General features: G+C 39.7%; 1 protein-coding gene across 3 annotated transcripts in view; it reads right to left on the bottom strand.

The window, feature by feature from the left end:
- Positions 1-8824, bottom strand: part of FZD3 (frizzled class receptor 3) — a gene marked incomplete at both ends in the record, with an annotated part of 79873 nt that extends 71049 nt beyond the window's left edge. For all 3 annotated transcript variants that reach the window (XM_082655842.1, XM_082655843.1, XM_082655844.1), the window contains one exon: positions 8636-8824. In XM_082655842.1, coding sequence (XP_082511968.1) covers positions 8636-8824 — 189 coding nt within the window. The remainder of the gene's footprint in view (positions 1-8635) is intronic.
- Positions 8825-22340: the final 13516 nt, after the last annotated feature.

Genomic DNA, 22340 nt, shown 5'->3' with positions numbered 1-22340 from the left:
ACAGTACAAAGAATCTCTCTGCACTATTTTGATGTATGTACATACATCACACATATATGCATATGTATGCCTTAAGTGAGTCTCAAACTTGCGTGGTCCTCAGCAATGCATACAATACCAACTAATCCAATATCGTGATGTTACTACGTTAGTAAAACCTTCATTTGTGAGCCCCATCATGAATTATAAAATTGACTTGAGTGACTATTTTGTGCTGCTTGCACTGAGTCTAAAGCTATAAGTTTATGCTTCTGCCACTTGTTAGCTGTAAGTACCTTGTGCTGTATCTCAGCTAGCATTTACTGACACTTACTATAGGCTAGGCAGTGTTGTAAGTGCCTCACACATCTTTTTTAATCTTCTCAACAATCCCATAAGGTAGGTACTATCATTAGTCATCCCATTTTATAATACACGTGAAAAACAATGAGACACAGAAAGTTACGTAGCTTGCCCAAGATCACATAACTACAAAGACAGCCCCAAGAGTTAAACCTCTGCATTCTTACCCAGAGGCCTTGAGCTTAACCAATGTGTTCTATGTAATCTCTGTAAATTTCATGTTTTTCCTCTGTAAAATGGTCTTATTACATACAAATAAGAATAGGGACTTCGTTGGTGGTGCAGTGGTTAAGAATCCATCTGCCAATGCAGGGGACACGGGTTCGAGCCCTGGTCCGGGAAGATCCCACATGCCGCGGAGCAACTAAGCCCGTGTGCCACTGAGCCTGTGCTCTAGAGCCCACAAGTCACAACTATGGAGCCTCAGTGCCACAACTACTGAAGCCCGCGCGCCTAGAGCCCGTGCTCTGCAACAAAGAGAAGCCACCGCAATGAGAAGCCCATGCACCACAACGAAGAGTAGCCCCCGCTCACCGCAAGTAAAGGAAGCCCGCATGCAGCAACAAAGACCCAATGCAGCCAAAAATTTTTAAAAAATTTTTAAAAATTAAATTAAATTTAAAAATAGAGTACAGGGCTTCCCTGGTGGCGCAGTGGTTGAGAGTCTGCCTGCCGATGCAGGGGACGCGGGTTCGTGCCCCGGTCCGGGAAGATCCCACATGCCATGGAGTGGCTGGGCCCGTGAGCCATGGCCGCTGAGCCTGCGCGTCCGGAGCCTGTGCTCCGCAAGGGGAGAGGCCACACAGTGAGAGGCCCGCATACCGCAAAAAAAAAAAAAAAAAAAAAAGAGTACAGAACCCAGTAAAAGACATTTTAAAAGGAGATTAGGAAAGAGTTGCAAATTAATAGAGCCGCAGAAGGCCTATCTGATGGGCATGAGGAACCCTGCTGATTTCCCATTCTCAACTCCCAAGTGAGAAAGTCAATTGTCAATTGGAATGGTGTTTTTAAAAAGCAAAACAAAACATGCATGAATCTCTAAATCACTATGCTGGGTGAAAGAAACCAGACATAAGAAAGTAGATACTATATTAATTACATTTATATAAAACTCAGAAAATGAAAACTAATCCATGATGACAGAAAGCAGATCAGTGGTTGCTTGGAACAGGGAGCCAACTCAGGGAGGTGGACTACAAAGGGACACAAGGAAGCTTTTGAGGTGATGGAAATGTTTTATATCTTGATAGTGGTGATGGTTTCATGGATGTATACATCTGTCAAAACGCATCAAATTGAACACTTTAAATGGGTGCAATTTATTGTACACAAATTATACCTCAATAAAGCTGTTACATAAAAACAAAAAAAATTAATATTTTTCAAATAAGCAAACTGCCTTGATTTTAACCCTAACAATTTTTAACCTCAGCAAAATCAAAATTAAATGAGCTAGCCTGAATACTGCAAAGTTGAGAATATGTTAAGATAAGGAATACTATCAAAGCTCTATAAAGGAGAAAAAAGGAACTTTAGCTGATTAAATTTTTAAAAGATTCTTACTGAGTACTCCCCTAAGCAGTAATACTTTTATTCACTAAATTAAGACCAGGGTATACAAAGTTTACAAACTGAAAAGTAACTTTCTAAAATTAAATTTCTGCTTTCTTCAACGAAGGTACAAGACATGGAACCTTCTATTCTTTGTTCAGATTCAAATCAACCAAGCCTTTGTGCTCTCATTCTCTTTCTTCTTTGAAATTTCCATTCCTGTTACCATAGGAACCTTCTAGCTGACAAGCCCTCAAGCATAGCAACAGCCTAAGCTTAGCAAGGAGTGTGAAAAGGGGACAGAGTCAAAGGCCAAAATTTGACTCAAGAGAATCAGAATTCCAATCTTTGTCACTCTACAAAGGGTCTGATAACCATAGAAACTGTATCCTACTAGGTTTGGGAATATTATGACTAAATTCACTAAATGTGAAACCAAATGTGGAATGGCATTGAAAATTCAAAAATGGTATTCATTCTATTTCAGATCCAAATTAGAGTGAGAAATTATTAAAAAACAACTTTTTAGAATAATTTTAAATGATTAAAAATAAGACCTTTTAAAAACCTTTTTGTAATAATAAAATTCCTAATGAGAAAAGGTCTAAAACTTTAAGAATTATACTTTATATATACATATTAAAAAAATTCTAGGTCTGCAACAAAATACCTTTAATCCCACAGATCTGCTTTTCTTTTACAAATCTTACTTTTTAAATGTCTTATGACAGCATATTAAATACTTTCCAATATTCTTTCAGTGCGTTGGTTTGCAGAAAGATGACATTATCACAGGCCTATATTTATCTTCTTAAGTCAAATGGGAGTTTCCAGAGCTGCCCATAAAATTTTTTTTTTTTTTTTTTTTTTGCGATACGCGGGCCTCTCACTGCTGCGGCTTCTCCCGTTGCGGAGCACAGGCTCCGGACGCGCAGGCTCAGCGGCCATGGCTCACAGGCCCAGGCGCTCCGCGGCACGCGGGATCTTCCCGGACCGGGGCACGAACCCGCGTACCCTGCATCGGCAGGCGGACTCTCAACCACTGCGCCACCAGGGAAGCCCTGCCCATAAAATCTGACTTTTCTTCAGAAAGTAAACTTTTTTCAAATATCATGAACAGTTGTAAATTTTGGTCTGTCTCAAAAGATAAAACTTCACAAACCAAATTCCATCACACTTAGTAATTTCATTTAAAATAAGCATTTTTGGGGCTTCCCTGGTGGCGCAGTGGTTGAGAGTCCGCCTGCCGATGCAGGGGACACGGGTTCGTGCCCCGGTCCGGGAAGATCCCACGTGCCGCGGAGCGGCTGGGGCCCGTGAGCCATGGCCGCCGAGCCTGCGCGTCCGGAGCCTGTGCTCCGCAACGGGAGAGGCCACAACAGTGAGAGGCCCGCGTACCGCAAAAACAAAAAACACACAAACAAAAAAAAAGTATTTTTAAGGCATTCTTTTAAAGTGATTTGTCACACAAGAAAATCAATTAAAAATTTAAAAGCTATTTTTTTCCTATAGTCAGAAATAACTAAATGCAATTAACTCTCCACTACTTGTGTGTACATTTTTCAATTTAGAAGTTTCTTAATTCCTGGTTGGTTTCCCTGTCACACAATAGGCTTCTCAATCCAATTCACTAGATTGTTGTTTGCTTAGGGAAAACTACCTTATTAATATTAACCTAAACAACAGATAATAAGAGAGGTAAATCTGCTGGATAATGCATATATTCTAAAGATATAAGCAATGAATTTCAAGAATAAACATAATCAAAGAAATTTCATTTCCTAAGAAGCCTATCCACAAAATATTACTGGTAGAAAGGGGTATATTATTCTCTTAAAAACAAACAGAAAATCCACCTTTCAAGGTTAATTCAAATATGATCTGCAGCTATCTCTTCTACATATGATCCTTCTCTCTTTTGAATCCTCTTAGCACTTTATGCCTATTTATGGCATTTACCAAGTTCTTCCTTAAGTTTCAGTCATTCAATCAAAATACACTTAATAAATACCAAGTCTTAGACACTGCAACTGGGAGGTAGACAAAAAAGGACAGCTGAGATTTTTAAAAATAAAGTTTCTGTACTAATTTTACTATTTTGAAAACACAGTGTGTTTCTTACAGAAAAATCAGAAAATACTGATACAAACATTAAATGAAAAACATAGAAAACACAAATAAATTGTGCTAATTCAGGAACAATCACTGTTGGCCTTGGCAAAAATCTCTCCAGATCACTTACTCTACATGAACATGCTTTTTTTTCTTCAACTAAAACAGGATGATACTACACGAAATGTTTTATTATCCACTCCTTTTTTTTCTACTTATTAATGCATCAAGTACAACCATTAGAATATGACAGGCAAAGATGGAGATGAGACTATTAAGGCAGAAAGAACATGAGAGGTCTAGAGATGAGAGTTGGTTTGCTTTATTTTTTTTCTTAATTACCCCACTTATAAGTGTAAACAAAATGTTGAAAGCTTCAAGTCATTTTGATCTCCACTCCCCCCACCTCCTGCCAAAAAAGGGCAAAGTAAAATATTAGTGTTCACAGGAAAGTGGTATCTTTGGTATTGGTAAGAGGATTACCATTACCATCGCCAAAAAGCCCATCACTATTTATCAATTACAACTTCAAGAGATTAAGTGCTTAGGTACAGCACTATAACCACAACCATGACTACCACCACCCCTTCGGAAGACACAGTTTATAAAGTTCATTAACTCACTCAAACATTTCTTTAGCAATTATTATGTGTTAGGCACTATGTTAGCTGCTGGCCCTACAAAGATGAATAAGGACATCAACAGCAAGCTCTGCTTTCAAAAGCAAATGTCCTTCAGTAAGAACTGAATTTAAAAAATGAGGACAGGGGCTTCCCTGGTGGCGCAGTGGTTAAGAATCCACCTGCCAATGCAGGGCACACGAGTTCGATTCCTGGTCTGGGAAGATCCCACATGCCGCAAAGTAACTAAGCCCATGCACCACACTAACTGAGCCTATGCTCTAGAGCCCGCGAGCCACAACTACTGAGCCCACGCACCTAGAGCCCGTGCTCTGCAACAAGAGAAGCCACTGCAATGAGAAGCCTGCGCACCACAATGAAGAGTAGCCCCCGCTTGCCACAACTAAAGAAAGACCGTGTGCAGCAACAAAGACCCAATGCAGCCAAAAATAAAATAAATAAATAAAATAAATTTATATAAAAAAAATGAGGACAATCTCGTACCCATTAGAATGGCTATTATTCCAAGACAAAACAAACAAACAAAAAACCCAGAAAATAACTAGCACTGGTAAGGATATAGAGATATTGGAACCCTCGTGCACTGTTGGTAGAAATGTAAAATGGAGCAGCTGCTATGCAAAACTGTGGTGGTTCCTCAAAAAATTAAACATAGAATTATCATATTATCCTGAAATTTCACTTCTGTGTGTATACTCAGAAAAAGTTTAAAGCAGAGAAACAGATATTTATACATCCATATTCATAGCAGCTATATTCACAACAGCCAAAAAAGTGGAAGCAACCCAACTGTCTGATGAATTAATGGTTAAACTAAATGTTTTGTATATACATACAATGAAATATTATTCAGCCTTAAAAAGGAAGGAAATTCTGACACGTGCTACAACGTGGATGAATCTTGAAGACATTATGCTAAGTGAAATAAGCCAATCACAAAAGGACAAATATTGTATGATTCCACTTAAATGAGGTACTGGAGTAGTCAATTTCTTTTTGTTTTTGGCCAAGCGGCCCAGCTTGTGGGATCTTAGTTCTGCGACCAGGGACTGAACCTGGGCTCGCAGCAGTGAAAGCGCGAAGTCCTAACCACTGGACCACTGGGGAGTTCCCTGGAGTAGTCAAATCCAGAGAGAAAGAAAAAAAGAAAGAAAGAATGGTGGTTGCCAGGGACTGGGGAATGGAAGAATGGGAAATTATTGTTTAATGGGTACAGAATTTTAGTTTTGGAAGCTGAAAAAGTGCTGCACAAGGATAGTGTGATGACATACCAAGGCAACTGTACTTAATGCCACTGAACTGCACACTTAAAAATTGTTAGGATGGGGGAATTCCCTGGTGGTCCAGTGGCTAGGACGCTGTGCTTTCACTGCCAAGGGAAGGGGTTCAATCCCTGGTCAGGGAACTAAGATCCTGCAGGCCGCACGGTGCGGCCAAAAAAACCCAAAAAAGATTGGAATGGTAAATTTTATGTTATGTATATTCTGCCATAATTAAAGAAATCTTTTTGAGGAATATCTATAAACGCTACTATGGAATATCCAGGATATACTGTTCAGTGAAAAAAGCAAGGTAGAGAAAACAAACAGTATGACACTATATCAAAGGAAAGTGAAAGAATATATAAATATAGACAGATACTGTATAAACATTTTATATAATTGTTATATTATATTTACAATTTTTAATGGAAGGATAAACAAAAAAACTTTAAAAAAAGACTACCCCCTAAGGGAAGGAAAGAATAAGGTGGAGGGGAGAGGGCCAGAAACTAGACTTCTCTGATTGTACCTTGTCCTATATATAAAGTTTTGAAACATAATTATAAAACAAACTTAAGCAAAAAAAAAAATTTTAAGTCATTCTTTAAAATCAAAATGAAACACAAACCTGAACTGTGTATTGAATTAAACCAAACAGAGAAGTACTTAAGTAATAAAACACAGTAATTTGACTGTACATCCTTGGTGAAATACATCCCTCAGGACTAAAAGAAGTAGAAAGAAATCTAAAACTGCTTTCAGTAATTACACTGTTAGTAATAATACTGCTATTATTCTGAAATTATATAATGTCTCTATATAATAAGGTTTCAGTATAAGAGAAAAACAAAACTAAAATTTTAAACTGTTAAATAAAAACTCTGCAATATGATTTAATTGCAAGTATCAGTATAAACTCATGATGTACTTTCTTTTTAAAAAAAGTACTTCCTAGCTCTGTCTATGAAAAGGCCTAAAAATGACTAACCTAGTATAAATAAGCGTAACACCCAGATAGGAGTCCGTGAAAATCCTTTCCAACTAAAAGGAACCAGTGCTCCCTAAAAAACCTGATAAATCAAGGTCTAAGGCAGAATTTTATGAAATGAGGTTAGATCATACCAGAAAGCAAGGAAGCTATTAGAAACCACTAGGGTAGTGTCAAATACACTTAGGAGCTACCTTGAAGCGGCTCCCACTACCAAAGACAGAACAATTTGAGCCCTAATAAAATAATAACTGCAATGAACTGAAACACATCAAATATGGTAAAAATCCATGAGTTCATAATGATACTTAAAAAGAAAAAAAAGACCTCATTAGTCACTTTTGAAAGATTCTTATGAATCAATTTATTATCCTAAAAACTAATAAAGGAAAACAATCAAGTATTTATCCCGTCTTTCTTATAAAAACTGAACACAAGAGTAACTTAATAGTCCAATAGTCAAAGAGGAAGTTTCTGTTTATAAAGTAGTCTGGCTGAGAAATGAAGAATGACAGAACTAGAATATCACCATTTTGCAAACCCCTAATAAAATTATTGACCTAAGAGATGATCGATGGCTGCTAAAATTACAAAGAGTAACAAGCAGACATTACGTGCCTACGAAGTATTCTTTCAAAACAAAAACAGAGACAGAGGAACATGGTAAATAACATCACAGGGATGCAATCTGCAAAATAAAACTATGAGAAATAGGGCAAACATACTACAAGAAAAAAGGGAGAGGGGTAAGGGAAGGAGAAACTATAAACTGTGACATCAGTTGAATGCATTGCATGAACTCTGATTTAAAAAGTCAACTATAAAATAAACTGTGAACTTCTAAGAGTAATTTAAACATTAATTGTATATTTGATGATACAGGTATGATGTTTACATATTTTGAAAGAGTCCTTACTTTATAGAGATATATACGGAAATATTTATGGATGAAATTATGGTGTTTGGGATTTGCTTTAAAGCAACCCAGGTGGGTGTACAGTTATAAATGAAACAAGACTAGCTATGTGTTGATAATTTTTGAAGCTGGATGATGGGTATATGGTGTTCATTGTATCACTCCATACATTTCTGTCAATATATAACTGAAATTTTCCATAATAAAAAGTTACAGGGAGGGACTTTCCTGGTGGTCTGGTCGGTCCAGTGGTTAAGACTCCGCCTTCCAATGCAGGGGACACGGGTTTGATCCCTGGTCGGGGAACTAAGATCCCACATGCAGAAGGGCATGGTAAGAACAGGAAATCACTTTAACTATTTAAGAAAATTCAGATACTGTAAACCACCAGCCTAAGGCTGAACAAAAGAACCCATTTTCAAAGTCATGTTCCCTTCAATATTTAGTAACTGAATTATGAGTACTATTAGTATAGTCTGTTCTTTAAAGTTTTATTATCAAAAACAGAAAAGATGTAATCATATCATAACTTGGACAATTTTAAACTTCTGAATGGCTATTATCTCCCAAGTTCCAGTGCTTCAAATTTCTTTATAAAAGAATAATGTCTGAAAACTAAGATGAGTAACATTCCCCAAACATGAAATCTTCAATCCATTAGAGTTTGAACCTAAATACATAACTTTTTAACATGTAGTTTTAAGATGTAGTTAAAAACAACATTATTTTCCTGTTGTCTATCAGACACATTCATTAGCTTGGTTAAACAGGATAATACAAGAATCATTTTCTACGACATGTCAAATAATAGATCAAGTCTTACCTCCATTGCTAAAGCTGCTGTCTGTTGGTCATAATGATTCAGAAGATTAGGCATGAAGGTAGTATTATAAGGCAAATCTTGGCACATCCTCAAGGTAATAGGTTCACAAGAAAACAAACTGTGCCCACCTATATGCCTCACAAACAAAGTCAAGGGCCACAGAATGAAGACGATCCAACTCACAGCCATGCTTCCTCGACTGAATGAGAATCAGATGGTCAGGCCTACTCAATATGTATGTTAGATCTCTATACACTTGCAGGTCTCAGCTTGAAAGTACTTCTTCTATCTTTCTGTTAAGTTCTTCAAACAGAAATACTCTTTGCACCGTCAGAGGTTTGTTAACTTGGTCTCACAAAAGGCATTTGTTTTTGGTTTCACAATATGGGAAAATGACATCATCTTGCCTCTTCTTTTCATTTTATTACATAGGGCACCACTTGGCCAACAGATCAAGTTGATCAACCACATTCCCAAACAACAGATTCCATCTTAGGAGAAGAGCTATTTCTTCCCTTGACTGAAATATCTGAAAAGAAATTTTTTAAAAATGGGAGAAATTAGTCATTTCCTCTCAAAATATTATCGACTTGATATTAAAATCTTTGATTAGCTCAGTATAGTTTCAGGATACAAAATCAGTATACAAAAATCAGTTGCGTTTCTATACACTAACAATGAACTACCAGAAAGAGAAATTAAAAAAAAAAAAAATCTTTGATGAGAGATATAATACTGACCTAATAGATAAAATACATGGGTATTTCATATAGTATAGTTTTTCTACTTTATCATTTATGGTATAGATATACTAACATAAACAGCATTCAAAGGCAAATTCTCTTCCCTCAGTTGCCTATATAACATATCGTTTAATTTCCCACCTATGATGGCAATTTTTCATTTGTCACAAGACATAATTGATCCATTTTGAAAAATCTGTATGCTGTTGTCCTAAACTTTATTTAAATATCTGCCACGCTTATAACCTAAGTTATTTCATTTAAATTTTATTATATGTGTTTTAATCATTAATAGTGCAGTTTTTACATTAAATGATTTGGCAGATGGTATCTGTGAAAGATGTAAAATATAAATAAATAGAAAGATATGGATTCAAGCCTCTTTATAGCTCTTTGACTCACTTCACTTCTCTGAACTCAGAACTTTCCTTCCTGAAAATAGCACCTCCCTAACAAAGATGATTTATGAGTGAATTATGAAGTAATACATGTAAAATTACTCTATAAAAGGTAAAGCAACATCAAACATTAGGTAGTTTTATTGCTGAATAACAGCTGATACAAAGACTACTATCAACCAATACTGAACTGGCAAACAGAAGATTCGAAAAGTAGTATCAGGACATTTTCCCAATATTACTTCATCCTTTTAGACAGTACAAAAATTTAGTACCATAGATGTAGAAACATTCGACCAACAAATGCTTCATTACACACAGCCAAGTTGCAGAGACTAGAAATCATCCCTAGAAAGTTATAGCAGGAATAGGAATGATTCCCAGTTATAGTTTCTTCCAAGTTGTAGAATCTTTGACTTGACACTACTTTTCCAGGGGTAAAAATATGCATCTCATTTGGGGCTGGAAGGGTATAGGTGGAGTGGAAGGCAGGTCTGGCAGGAAAAAAGCATATACTAAGCTATCATACTTTCATTTGGTTTCATAATGATGTTAAATTTGCTTTTATTTCATTTTGTTTCATAGATATTAGATATTTCTGTTTGCGGTAGACAGCCTAGATTGGGAAAACATGAAAAAGACAGGTTCAGAAATTCTCAGAGACCCGGGTTAACAGACAACTTAAATATATACTAGGGCCCGTGACAGCTTAGACCTTGAGACCTGGAACTGGGTTGGCTTAAGCAGGGAAGGAAACTGTCCTCTGTCCACTGACTATCAATGACTGGGACCTCTGCATCCCAAGCTTTAATTACTAGGCAGAAAAAACTATTTGGAGAAAGTAAAGCAATGGCTGAATCGTCCCAATTTCTCCCCCTAGTATTTGGTCTTGAGTAGTGGACGGGAAAAGGAAAGTCTGTGGCCTCCAGAATTAGGAACACTAAAGATACAAGCAAACCTGTCCCCAAACATCGAATCTCTCTAATACTGAAATCTCTAAACCAGAAATATTTGCAAAAGCTTCTGGGCCTGCCATATTTTTTCCTCCTTCAAGCTGGTCCCAAAAATGTGATGTCTGGCTAAAGAAAACTGATAATAAACACAGTCATTTATATTTAAGCTTAATTACCATGCAGCACAGTAACAATTATGCATATCATTAAATGTGTCAAATAACCACTGAAAGCTTTATTTGGTTACAGTATTAAAACATCCATATAAGTTCCATCTTTGTAGTTTGCTGCTTATGTAGCATGTTCATCTGCTTGCAACTAAAAAAAGTTAAAGGGGGGCTTCCCTGGTGGCACAGTGGTTGAGAGTCCGCCTGCCAATGCAGGGGACAGAGGTTCGTGCCCCGGTCCGGGAAGATCCTACATGCCGCAGAGTGGCTGGGCCCGTGAGCTATGGCCGCTGAGCCTGCGCGTCTGGAGCTTGTGCTCCGCATTGGGAGAGGCCACAACAGTGAGAGGCCCGCGTACCGCAAAAAAAAAGAAAAAAGTTAAAGGGAACATTGCTCCCTACTGAATATGTATATAACAATAAAAATTTCAAAAATTTCACTTAGAGTAATCTATTTTTCAAGCAGTATGGGTTTCAAATATATGGTTCAAAGAAGACTACCACATAAAACTTGAGGAAGAAACTAAGCAATAGCTCATTGGGTTTTTGAAACTAGATGAGAAACCCCCTTATACTTCTGCCTACTCTATTTACTTGTTTTTCTCTCAATTATTCCTTTTGCCTCATTTACAAGCAAGGCTCCCCACTACCTTACAAAAGTGCTTTCCTTTATGTACTACGACATTCAAATTTTCATGTATCAGGACTTCCCTGGTGGCACAGTGGTTAAGAATCCGCCCGCCAATGCAGGGGACACCAGGTTTGATCCCTGGTCCGGGAAGATTCCACATGCCATGGAGCAACTAATCCCGTGCGCCACAACTACTGAGCCTGCACTCTAGGGCCTGCGTGTCCCAACTACTGAGCCCACATGCTGCAACTACTGAAACCCATTCGCCTAGAGCCCGTGCTCTGCAACAAGAGAAGCCACCACAATGAGAAGCCTGCGCACTGCAACAAAGAGTAGCCCCTACTCGCCACAACCAGAGAAAGCCCACGCACAGCAACAAAGACCCAACGCAGCCAAAAAATAAAAATTTCCACATATCAAAACATTTTTGTAAAATTATTATGTTAGGCTGGGGTATAATCTTAATACATCAAGAGTAGTTTATGATTATTAAAATAAATAAGAAAAAAAACCAGTGGAATGCCGTGAGTCAAAAAGAAAAATAGGAATGGTAAAAATCTTAAAGAATTTATATTTCCCCCAAATCAGAGGTGCCCTAATCTTAATGTGTAGCAGATTCATAGATTCCCCCATAAGTCTAAGAAATTGGAACCTCTGGAAAATGATATGCATTCTAATGATTATCTCAGGTTCTATTACAGGTGATCTATAAGTCATATTTTGAGAAATGCTATCCTAAAATAGAGTAATTTAACAGTATAGGATATTTGTACATAATTGTGTGCTTAGCAAAAGTAATACATAAAATGAATTTTTTAAAAAGCAGGTAAAGAATACTTTAGTAGAAAAATGGGAAAAAGACATAAATTTACAAAAGAAATACAAATAGCCAACAAACACATGAAAAGATATTCAACTTTACTACTAAAAACATGTGAACATGATATATAACATTTTTTCCAATCAGATAGGCAAAAGAAGAATAACAGAACACAGTATAGGAGAGGGTGCAGGGAAAAGAACATTTTCAACATTCCAACACTTTCAAATACTATACGTTTTTTTTTGGCCGTGTGGCTTGCGGGATCTTAGTTCCCCCACCAGGGATTGAGTCCAGGCCATGGTAGTGAAAGTGCCTAACCTCTGGACTGCCAGGGAATTCCCCACTTTCAAATACTACTGGTGGGAATGTAAACTAGTTGGTATTTCAAAAAAAACAGCTACGTACATCAAAAGCGCTTAAAATGTGTACAATCTGATCCAGAAAACCTGTTCTATAATTTATTCTAAGAGAGTAAACACAGGGACTTCCCTGGTGGTGCAGTGGTTAAGAATCTGCCTGCCAGTGCAGGGGACACAGGTTTGATCCCTGGTCTGGGAAGAACCCACATGCTGCAGAGCAACTAAGCCCATGCACCACAACTACTGAGCCTGCGCACCCTAGAGCCTGTGCTCCACAACAAGAGAAGCCACCACAATGAGAAGCCCGCGCACCACAACAAAGAGCAGCCCCCGCTCGCCACAACTAGAGAAAGCCCGCGCACAGCAACGAAGACCCATGCGGCCAAAAATAAATTAAAAAAAAAAAAGTAAACACAAGTACACATGATGTATAACCAAACTGTTAGTGCAACATTGTTTATAAAATAAAAACCAGAGGCAACCTATAAGTCTACCAATAAGTAACTGGTAAAACTATGGTACAACCAATACGTAATATACTCACTAAAAAAGATGAGCAGGATCTGTACATGTTGACATGGTAAGACAGTAACAATAAGTAAAAAATAAAATTTAAAAATGGTTTGCAAAACAGCATATATATATATATATATATCACTTTTGTCAAAAAGATACATACACAGAACAGAATAAAACTATTTCAGTTGTTTAAAAATAAAATATTACAGGGAATTCCCTGGCAGCCCAGTGGTTGGGAGTCCACGCTTCCACTGCAGGGGGCATAGGGTTCCATCCCTGGTTGGGGAACTAAGATCTCACATGCCTCGTGGCCAAAAAACAAAAACAAAAAATTATAAATAAAATATTATAAATGCTAAAATTTTATTTAAAAATCTGTCGTATATTATTTGTGTATGGGATAATTTAACTCTGCTAAATCTATAAATGTGTGCTGACTGGCTGACAAGAATACTAGCTGAATCACTGATTTATTGGCTGCTAATTATGCAACAAGCCAAGGGACACAAAACTGTACTACTGGGCTTCCCTGGTGGCGCAGTGGTTGAGAGTCCGCCTGCCGATGCAGGGGACGCGGGTTCGTGCCCCGGTCTGGGAAGATCCCACGTGCCGTGGAGTGGCGGGGCCCGTGAGCCATGGCCGCTGAGCCTGCGCGTCCAGAGCCTGTGCTCCGCAACGGGAGAGGCCACAACAGTGAGAGGCCCGCGTACCGCAAAAAAAAGAAACAAAAACAAACTGTCCTACTGTAGATAGTAAGAAAAGCAAAAAACTGATGATCAACATAGTATGAGTCAAAAACTGATTTTCAATATTGAAAAAAATCACATCACTTATCAGCTGAATCAAATGTTGTTATACACAGTTTTAAAAAAAACTTTTTTTTTTTTTTTTTTTTGCGATAAGCGGGCCTCTCACTGCTGTGGCCTCTCCCGTTGGGGAGCACAGGCTCCGGACGCGCAGGCTCAGGGAAGCCCTAAAAAAAATTTTGATATGTATTCTAAACTGCTTTTAAATAACATAATGAAATATCTGCTTCTAATCAAGATCATGTGAGTACGGGTAGCAACAGTCATTTTTCCTAAGGTAGAATCATCCTTGGAAAAGCTGTAAGTTGAAGTTCTAGACAGCAGGACACAGAGAAGATTCGGGACCCCAAGAGATACTGCCAAAATATAGCAACTCATTAAATAAAGGTTTAAAGTCCTTCTGGCACTCTTAGTGATATTATATTTTTTTACTATAAGAATCTGCAGAATCTCCGCTGAATAAAGGGAACTGCTGGATTAACATAACTGGAGTGAACAGCCTCAGGAGGCAGGGTCCAGTAAAAAGTGAGCAATATGGCAACAGTTGCTCATGCCCTAACCCTGAGAAAAGAGGCACATTCAGTTCTCTACAGAGCAATATAACATGGAAAACTGATTTCAGATTAAGCTACTTGATTATCATTTCATCACAAAACAAAAAGGAATAGATACATTTAAACATACACTTTAATTTTTATCAATGTGTAACATCAGGAATCTGGTATTACCCAATTTACCAGTTTTCTTTTGATGACAGAAAGTAAAAGCCCTTAAAATAAGTTGAGTATTTGTCCTGAAGAACAGCAATAAAGGGGATGCAGTCTTGGAAGACTGTCTTCCCAGGCTGGCTACAAAGCCAGACCCAAAGAACTCAAGTGGGAAAAGCAGGAGATGGCAACAGTGAAGAGGAAAGCAGGCGGAATCCCAGAAGAAACAATGACAACAGTGGGCCCTGAGGGCTTGTCAAGAGGGTGCTGCAACAAAAGATTATGTTCAGCAATTCTATTCCAATTCACACTTTCTGTACAGAAAGTGATCTGGTTCATCATTCTCAGTTTAGATTTAATTTTCTTGACACTCTATAAATGTAGATAACATTTTGCATTTCCAATTCAGAAATACCATCTAAAGGTTGCCTCAAACACGGTGGCTACAATGGGAACAGGAGAAATATTCCTTGTCTTTTTTCAGAGGAGTTTTCCAAGAATGCATTACAAGGATTAGCAATGACTACCTCTAAAGAGTTTCTTCTCTCAAGTAAATTACAGTCTTGTTGGAGAGCAAAATATACATTCAGAGCATACTCACTGCTCTAAGTGTTAGGTTCCTTTTCCTAAAACCCATGTGGTTTTTGGCCTTTTGTTTTCCATATCTTATTACTTAAAAAATAAATTCATTCTAGAAATACTGTTTCCTGGTTGCAAAAAGAAAATTTATGCAGCTCCATATTTAATTCATAGGTCCCAGATTCCTATTAATCTCAGAGTATCTCCTTCCTACTTCATCTCTGTAATTTTTAAAGTTCATCTTGTCATCTACTGATTACAATGGATAATCTAATCTTCCAGTGTGCTGAGTGATATGGCTTAGAAAGAAAAACAAACACAGGAAAAACAAATACATCTAAGTTCAAAATTTAAATGAATGGTAGGCATCAAAATCCAGTCCATTTTACAAATTATACATTACTTTTAAGGCTAGAGAAAGCAGAAGATCTTTTAAAATGAATCTAAAAACAAAACTGGAAAGTTAAAAGATAGCCATACTCTGGACTAAAAAAAAAAAAAAAAATCAGGTGACATTCCAGCCTTGGCTTCCCTTTTCAATTAAAATTTGTTCAGAAAATGGTCTAATATCAAGCCCCTGATTTTTGTTTTCCCTTTAGCATGGTTGTATGCTTTGACTATAAAATTAGTTCAGTGAGATAAAATTTGGGGACCAGGATTTTTTTTTTTTAAGCCGACTAGCCTAGTTATATTTATCTCAACCTTCATTTGCAGTGCATTCCTCGGATCCACCAAAACTGTCGCTAGTTCTCAGTATAACAAATTGGAATTCAAAGAGAGATCCATCATTTTTGATGCAATAGTCAGTTAAAATTGCTTCCTAGCCAATGAAGAGTTGTTACTCTTCAAACATTTATTCCTAGCCTTATGGAAATGCCACTATTAAAAACCTTCATTTCTTTCCTCAAGACCCTGCTACACATCTTTTCGCAAACCTACACTGAACAATCTCTCGAACATATTTCAAAGTCTTGCTTTTCATTTGCACTGTTGCTCTTTACGTGGGCAGCTGCAGCTTTAAGCAGCCCTAATTCTAGAGTTTTAGGGGTTAAAAAAAACAAACCTGAGGCCAACACTGCTCTCCCCTGCAAAAGAAGGTAAAGATGAGTAAGAACTGTTTCCTACCACCTGTCTCTTAAAGAAAATAAAGTCAATAGCAGCCTAACATCAACAAACTAATATGCTCAGAATAAGTTTTCAGTATAAAATCTCATAGTTTTACTAACAAATATGAAATTTAAGTTGGGGTGAGACATTTTTTTCCTGTCAAGTGGGAAACAGAGGACTTATTGTGAGTTAAAGACTCCCCTCTCTTTGCCCAATGATGAAGCTTTCACATTGTACTATACAAAGAAAGAATGTGCACTTTACTATTATATTCCCCTCAACCCTCCCTATTTCAAATATCTCAATTATAGGACTCCCAAGAAAAAGCCACCTAAGTGTTCAAAGCACAGAATAAAGCTCAGAGGAATATAGTAGCTAAGATGAAAAAAGGAATGAAAGAGCCTACGGTCCTTTCTTCTTTTATTAATGGGACACTGTGGTAGATTCAAGAGAGATGTGGAGGTAGAGAATATTAGTGGATGAGAAAAAAAAAAAAGTAGGAGGAAAGAGAAGGTAGGATGGTAGGCTTTACTAATCACCTTCTTATTTTCCTGATAGTTTCAAAGCCCTTGGGGGGTAGAGGAGGAACATGTTATTGCACTAAATAAAAGGCAACCCGGTAAGAGAAGGGCTGCATCTCAATTATCTTTTATCTTCAGCTCTATCCTTGCAAGCCTGCCCCCTTAAGCTTTTACACCACTTTCCTGTCTTATTACCTCTATGCTGTGGTTTGGTAGGTAGTTCAAGCAAATGCTTTTTTTTTTTTTCCCCTGGAGGAAAAAGATGGTATTGATTTGCTTAAAAGTACGGATGGAAAGCATTATCTTGAGGAGTAAACGCTTCTTAATAACAAAACTACTGATTTATCTATTCTTTTGACTGTCAGCACACCGCTAAGGGCTAAAAGAAGGCTGAAGAGGGAGGTAACATCCCCAATGTCAGGTCTTTGTTTCCTTGTTCTTGCGGTACTGGCTTTGCCAAGTAACCCAATTCCTGTAAATAAACATGACAGGTCTATGAGAACTACTTCTATAAAATAAGATCTTGTTTGGCTGTTTTTATATAGCAGTTATTCACTTCCATAGCTGCTAGTCTGCTCTGCTGCTCCATCCTTTTAAATTTAGAAGGGAACCAAAATTCAAATTTTCATTTTAATTATGGGCCAAAAACCGGACCTCTTTCCTACAGCAGATATTTTGCAACTTTAAGTTGACTCCTATGCCTGAATTAGTGGCATGTGCTTTTGTTCTAAAAAAAAAAAAAAAAAGGAAAACAGAAAGAAAAGAAAAAAAAAGAAGCAGCCGTCTTTCTTTCTCTTATTGAGGAGGTACCTAACTCTTCAAAAGCCTCTAGGAAGCTGCTAAAACGTCTTGAAATATTTTAACAGCAGCTTCATTTCAGAGGTTATGGATGAACTGCCCCGCGGTACCCCAGGGCAAACACACGGAGCATCAAAGCGGGCAACGGGGGAAGCCTCGAGGAGGGAGCAGCAGACTTTGCGAACTGACTGGAGAGCGGGGAGGGAACAACTTTTAGGACTGGAAACAGGAGGCCGGCCAGATGCTGAGACACCGCCCGGGCCCGGGGAAGCCTCGACGCGGGTCTCGGGCGGACCGCCGCGCCCCGACGCGCAGCCCTCGGTGCATTGTCCTCCCCGCCGGCGGCCGCGCCCTCCACCACGCCCCGGGCGGCCCCGGAGCGCCACACGCCCCCGCGGCGCCCACCGAAGCGAAGGGCTGGGCCGGGGTCGGCGCGGAGGGAACGCGGGCCACACTCGCACAGGTTGTCCGGCGCGAGCTCGGGACCGCGAGGGTTAATCCTGTCCGCGGGCATCTGTCCGCCTCAACCCCCAGCCCCAAACCCCGCTCCCCCGCGCCCCGCCGGCCCGCCGCCCACCCCGAGAAGCTCCGAGACACCCCGCCACAGCCCGGCACCCAAGGCTTTTGTTTCGGCCGCGACGAGAATAACGATCCCTGAGGAGGAGCTGCCGGGGCTGCTGGTGGCTCCTCGGCATAGGGTTAGACAGAGGAGCGGGCAGCCGCGGCAGCACCTCCTCAGTCCCCACACTCCCCGAGCCCTCTTCCCGCTGAGCCGGACGGGGGAGCCGCACGCTTCGGGACTCACCTCACACCTCGGGTCCGGGCTCCTAGAGGGGCTGCGGCGCCGGCCGTGGGTGGGCGCGGGTCCCTCAGGTAAACGTAGCGAAGGAGGACCGCCAGCGCGCGCCTCAAAGCGACCGCGAGCTTTCGCGAGCGCCGGGGCGCGCGGCCAGCGGAGCGAGCGCGCGCGCGCACGCACGGCGCAGGCGCGCTGCGCACGCGCGGCCGAGCGTTCCCATTTTGAGCCCAGCTGCCTGGTACCCGCTCCGCTCGCCTCGTTTTTCCCGGTTTCGAGCCGCTGGTGGTGCTGGCGCCTCCTACCCACTGCGGTGTCGTTCCGAGCTCTGGAAGCGTTTTTCTTAAATAACCTCCTTTGCAAAGCCATCCCTCTTTTCCCTGCTGAGACAGCGCGGCGACTCTCATCTCTCAACCCTGGGATGCTAGTATTGCGAGACTACCAGGACCTGTTTTGAGAACCAGTGTGCCCCCGGGGACCCGGGAATTGGAGATGGTTAAGAGGCGGGTCACCAGCTGCTGAGGGTGGCACTGGGTTCAGGTGGAGGTAGTCAACTGGCCTGTTGCAGAGCTCCAGGCTGAAACAACAGAGCAGACAGGATACCTGCCCATGAACAGTTTATTATATCTTCTTTACCAACACCTTAGTGGGCAGGTGGAGCTTGTGGATGATTGGTGGCATTCCCCCATATTTTGCTCCTTAGGAAAAGTTTCTCCTCGCTTTTTCTACATAAGTAATTTTAGAACTGAAAGATTTCTTAGAAGTCATCTAAACCCAACCTCTCATTTTTCAGACGCGAAAAAGAACGGTCCAGAAAGGTTAAATGAATTACCCAAGGTCACACAGCGTTTTAATGGCTGAGTTTGGATTCATTTCAAGCCAAAACTGTTCCTCCTTTTGCCTACATTATTTTACCTACCTTTCTCTTCCTTTTCGTCCGTTTTCAACCTAAACTTCACAGGCATCATTTTGATCTCTGGTAGCACACAGGACTTAAAGTAATATTTTGATCTTGTCCCACAATATGAATGTACTTAACATAACTGTACGCTTGGTTAAGATGGTAAATTTTGGTTCGTATATTTTAACATAATCTTTTTAAAGGTGTTCCCTAAATGATAAAATGTTGAGCTGAGACAGCCATAAATACAGTTGAATGTCAGAAGATGAGCTATGGGAAAGCGCATCATAAAAGAGATCTGAAGAGACATTTTCAATTTCGTTAATAAATAACTACTCGTGCAGTAACATTAAAAAAAAAAAAGAAAGTAGTATTGATCCTTAGGCTGATTCTTGTCAAGTCATTGTGTCCTGTGGAGCCAACACTGCCTCTACTGAGGGTGAGTGAAGCAGCTAAGAGCGTTTGTGAAAATCTGTGTGGACCTGCTTCATGTACTTCCAGATCCCTTGTACCTGCAGATCTTCTGGAGATGTGCTGCTAGCACATTTTTTATGCAATTTACACACGGACACATTGAAGCTGTCAGGCATAGAACATATCTTGGTTCACACCGGGAGGTGGGAATGATGTAGAAATTATCACTGAATGTATCAACATGATCACATCTCAGAAATGGAACAGAGTGGAAAAACCAAACTACAAGATATGTAAGTTATGATAGCTCTCTAAAACCGCCGTATTGTTTATGAGATCAACCATGTATATATAGTAAGCATAAAAAGTGGACTAGTGGGCTACACACTAATTTCATGATAGTGGTTGCCTCTAGGCAAGCAGGGTGGGGAATGAGATCTGAGAAGCATGCAAAAGGGGCTTCAACTGTTAATCACACACAGGAAGCAAAATGTTAACATTTTTAAAAATCTCTGTGGGGAGACAGGGTGTTTCTTAGGCAAGTCTCTAAACTTTTCTTTGTGGTTGAAATGTTTCATTTAAAAGTAATGTTGAATTATCAAGGATATTGAGCCAGTGCGCTCACCATGAACACAGGTCTAGAGGGTGCTGGTTGAGAGGATCGAAGAAAGGGACCTTATTTTCATGGATAAAAATATTCAGCTCTAACAGGGTTAAAGTGTTCTGCTCTCTTTAAACCCATCTCTCTTTCATTCAATGTTGTAACCACCAGTAGAAAATCTTTAATGAGCGGGAACTTCACAGAGACACAGCACTCTCCCAGCATGTTGTTAAAACTGGTCTCTTTCTGGATGAACCCGTCTTGAAACCATACATGTTAACTGTAATACACGGTAATTTAGTATTGCATCTACCTACATCCCCCAGGCCTCTGGCCCTGCAAAAAGGCTTTGTTTATTCATTTTACATACAACCTGATCATGCGGAAAAACCACTAGGCTGGAATTCAGACAACCTAGGTTCTAATTTCAGTTTGGCCACTTGCTGATCCTTTGTCAACTCACGGAAAGCAACAACCTCTATGAGCTTGACTTTTCATTTTCTTTTTAAATGGGAGATATACAAATGCTGCCTATTTCAAAACTATGAAACGTTACAAACATAGAGTTTACATTTGTTTGCATAGGAGTACATTTTTATCTATTTTAGGAAATATTAGATAGTGAGAAAGTCTTTTTTGTTTGTTTGTTTAGCTGCTGCCCATAAGAACTGCTTTACATTTACCAGAGAAGCTCCGTTCTGAAATGTTGAATGTTCTGTTTTTCTCTAACACTTGTTTATAGTTCTATCACAGTAGTTATCACTGTGGTCCTTACAGTAGTTATTTCTACATTGCATTTTCCAGGCTTCCTCAATAGATTTCTTTTTTAATCCTTGCATTCTCACTCCGCCTCTCATTACATGGTGGATACTCCACAAATTTAATTAATTAAATTAGACCGATCCTAAAATTTCCCAAATTTGGAGCTATTCTTATTAAGGCATGCCATCTGCTGGTTCCCTGGTGTATGTGTCAATCGGCCTGAATTCTTTAATCCAATAGATTAAAAGTCATGTTGAAGCATTTGCGAGTTTGTGCGTTGGGCAGTTTTCCCACGTTCTTCCACTTCCTGTGTGCAGGTGCTATTCTTTCACTGAACCTCTCTAGAATTCTTTTTCCTCCAACCTTCTTTTACCTGTCGGCCACTCTTAAAACCCGGAGAAATGGAGTTCACATTTTGGAACCCTGGAGCGACCAGAACGATGTAACTGGGCATGCTCAGTAGGTTGGCCTGAGTTGGAACACACGTCTTGAATGAGGGCTTTTAAGGCTGTTTATTTCGGGATCGGCTGCATCTTCGTACTAGCATTATATTGGGAGATTGCAGTCCCTCCCACCCTCTTGGCGCTCACACTTTTTCGTTTTATCCATGCGCCCAATTTTGGAGCCAGCCCTCCAGGATCTCCTGACCAATCAAGAGACCACACATTGTTGCCTAAGAGACCCCGGATGCCAGCGAAAAGATTTATAGGCGGTGATTGGACTACTGGAAGGGGTGGGGGCTAGACAGAGTCAAAGAAACAGCAACTATGGCAACACCAGCGCCAGAGGCTTGAAGAGAAAGACGAACCAAAAGAGGTGAGAGCAGTGGGCAGTGCATGAAAAAGATGGAGACTTTCGTTTGAGAGCTCCTCTCTCAGATCCACCTGGGTCTCTCACAAACCTTGGCAGTGCCCCCCGGGAATTACATTTTGCTCCGTTTCAGCTGCAGTTCAACTGACAGATGCTCCATATTTCTGAAATTAACAACCAACAAATAATTGTTTCTATGCCTATCAAGCACTAGCTCTTTGCACGGTATTATAGTTTTTCTGTTTCTACCTAGTTGAATATCAGATGAATTCATATTTAAGTCTAACCATACCCTCTTTCCTGATAATTTC

This window comes from Grampus griseus, assembly GCF_964374135.1.
Source record: "Grampus griseus genome assembly, chromosome: 6".
NCBI classification, from domain to species: Eukaryota; Metazoa; Chordata; class Mammalia; order Artiodactyla; family Delphinidae; genus Grampus; species Grampus griseus.
The sequence above is the reverse complement of the archived record's forward strand: the minus strand, read 5'-3'. Positions and strand labels throughout refer to the sequence as shown.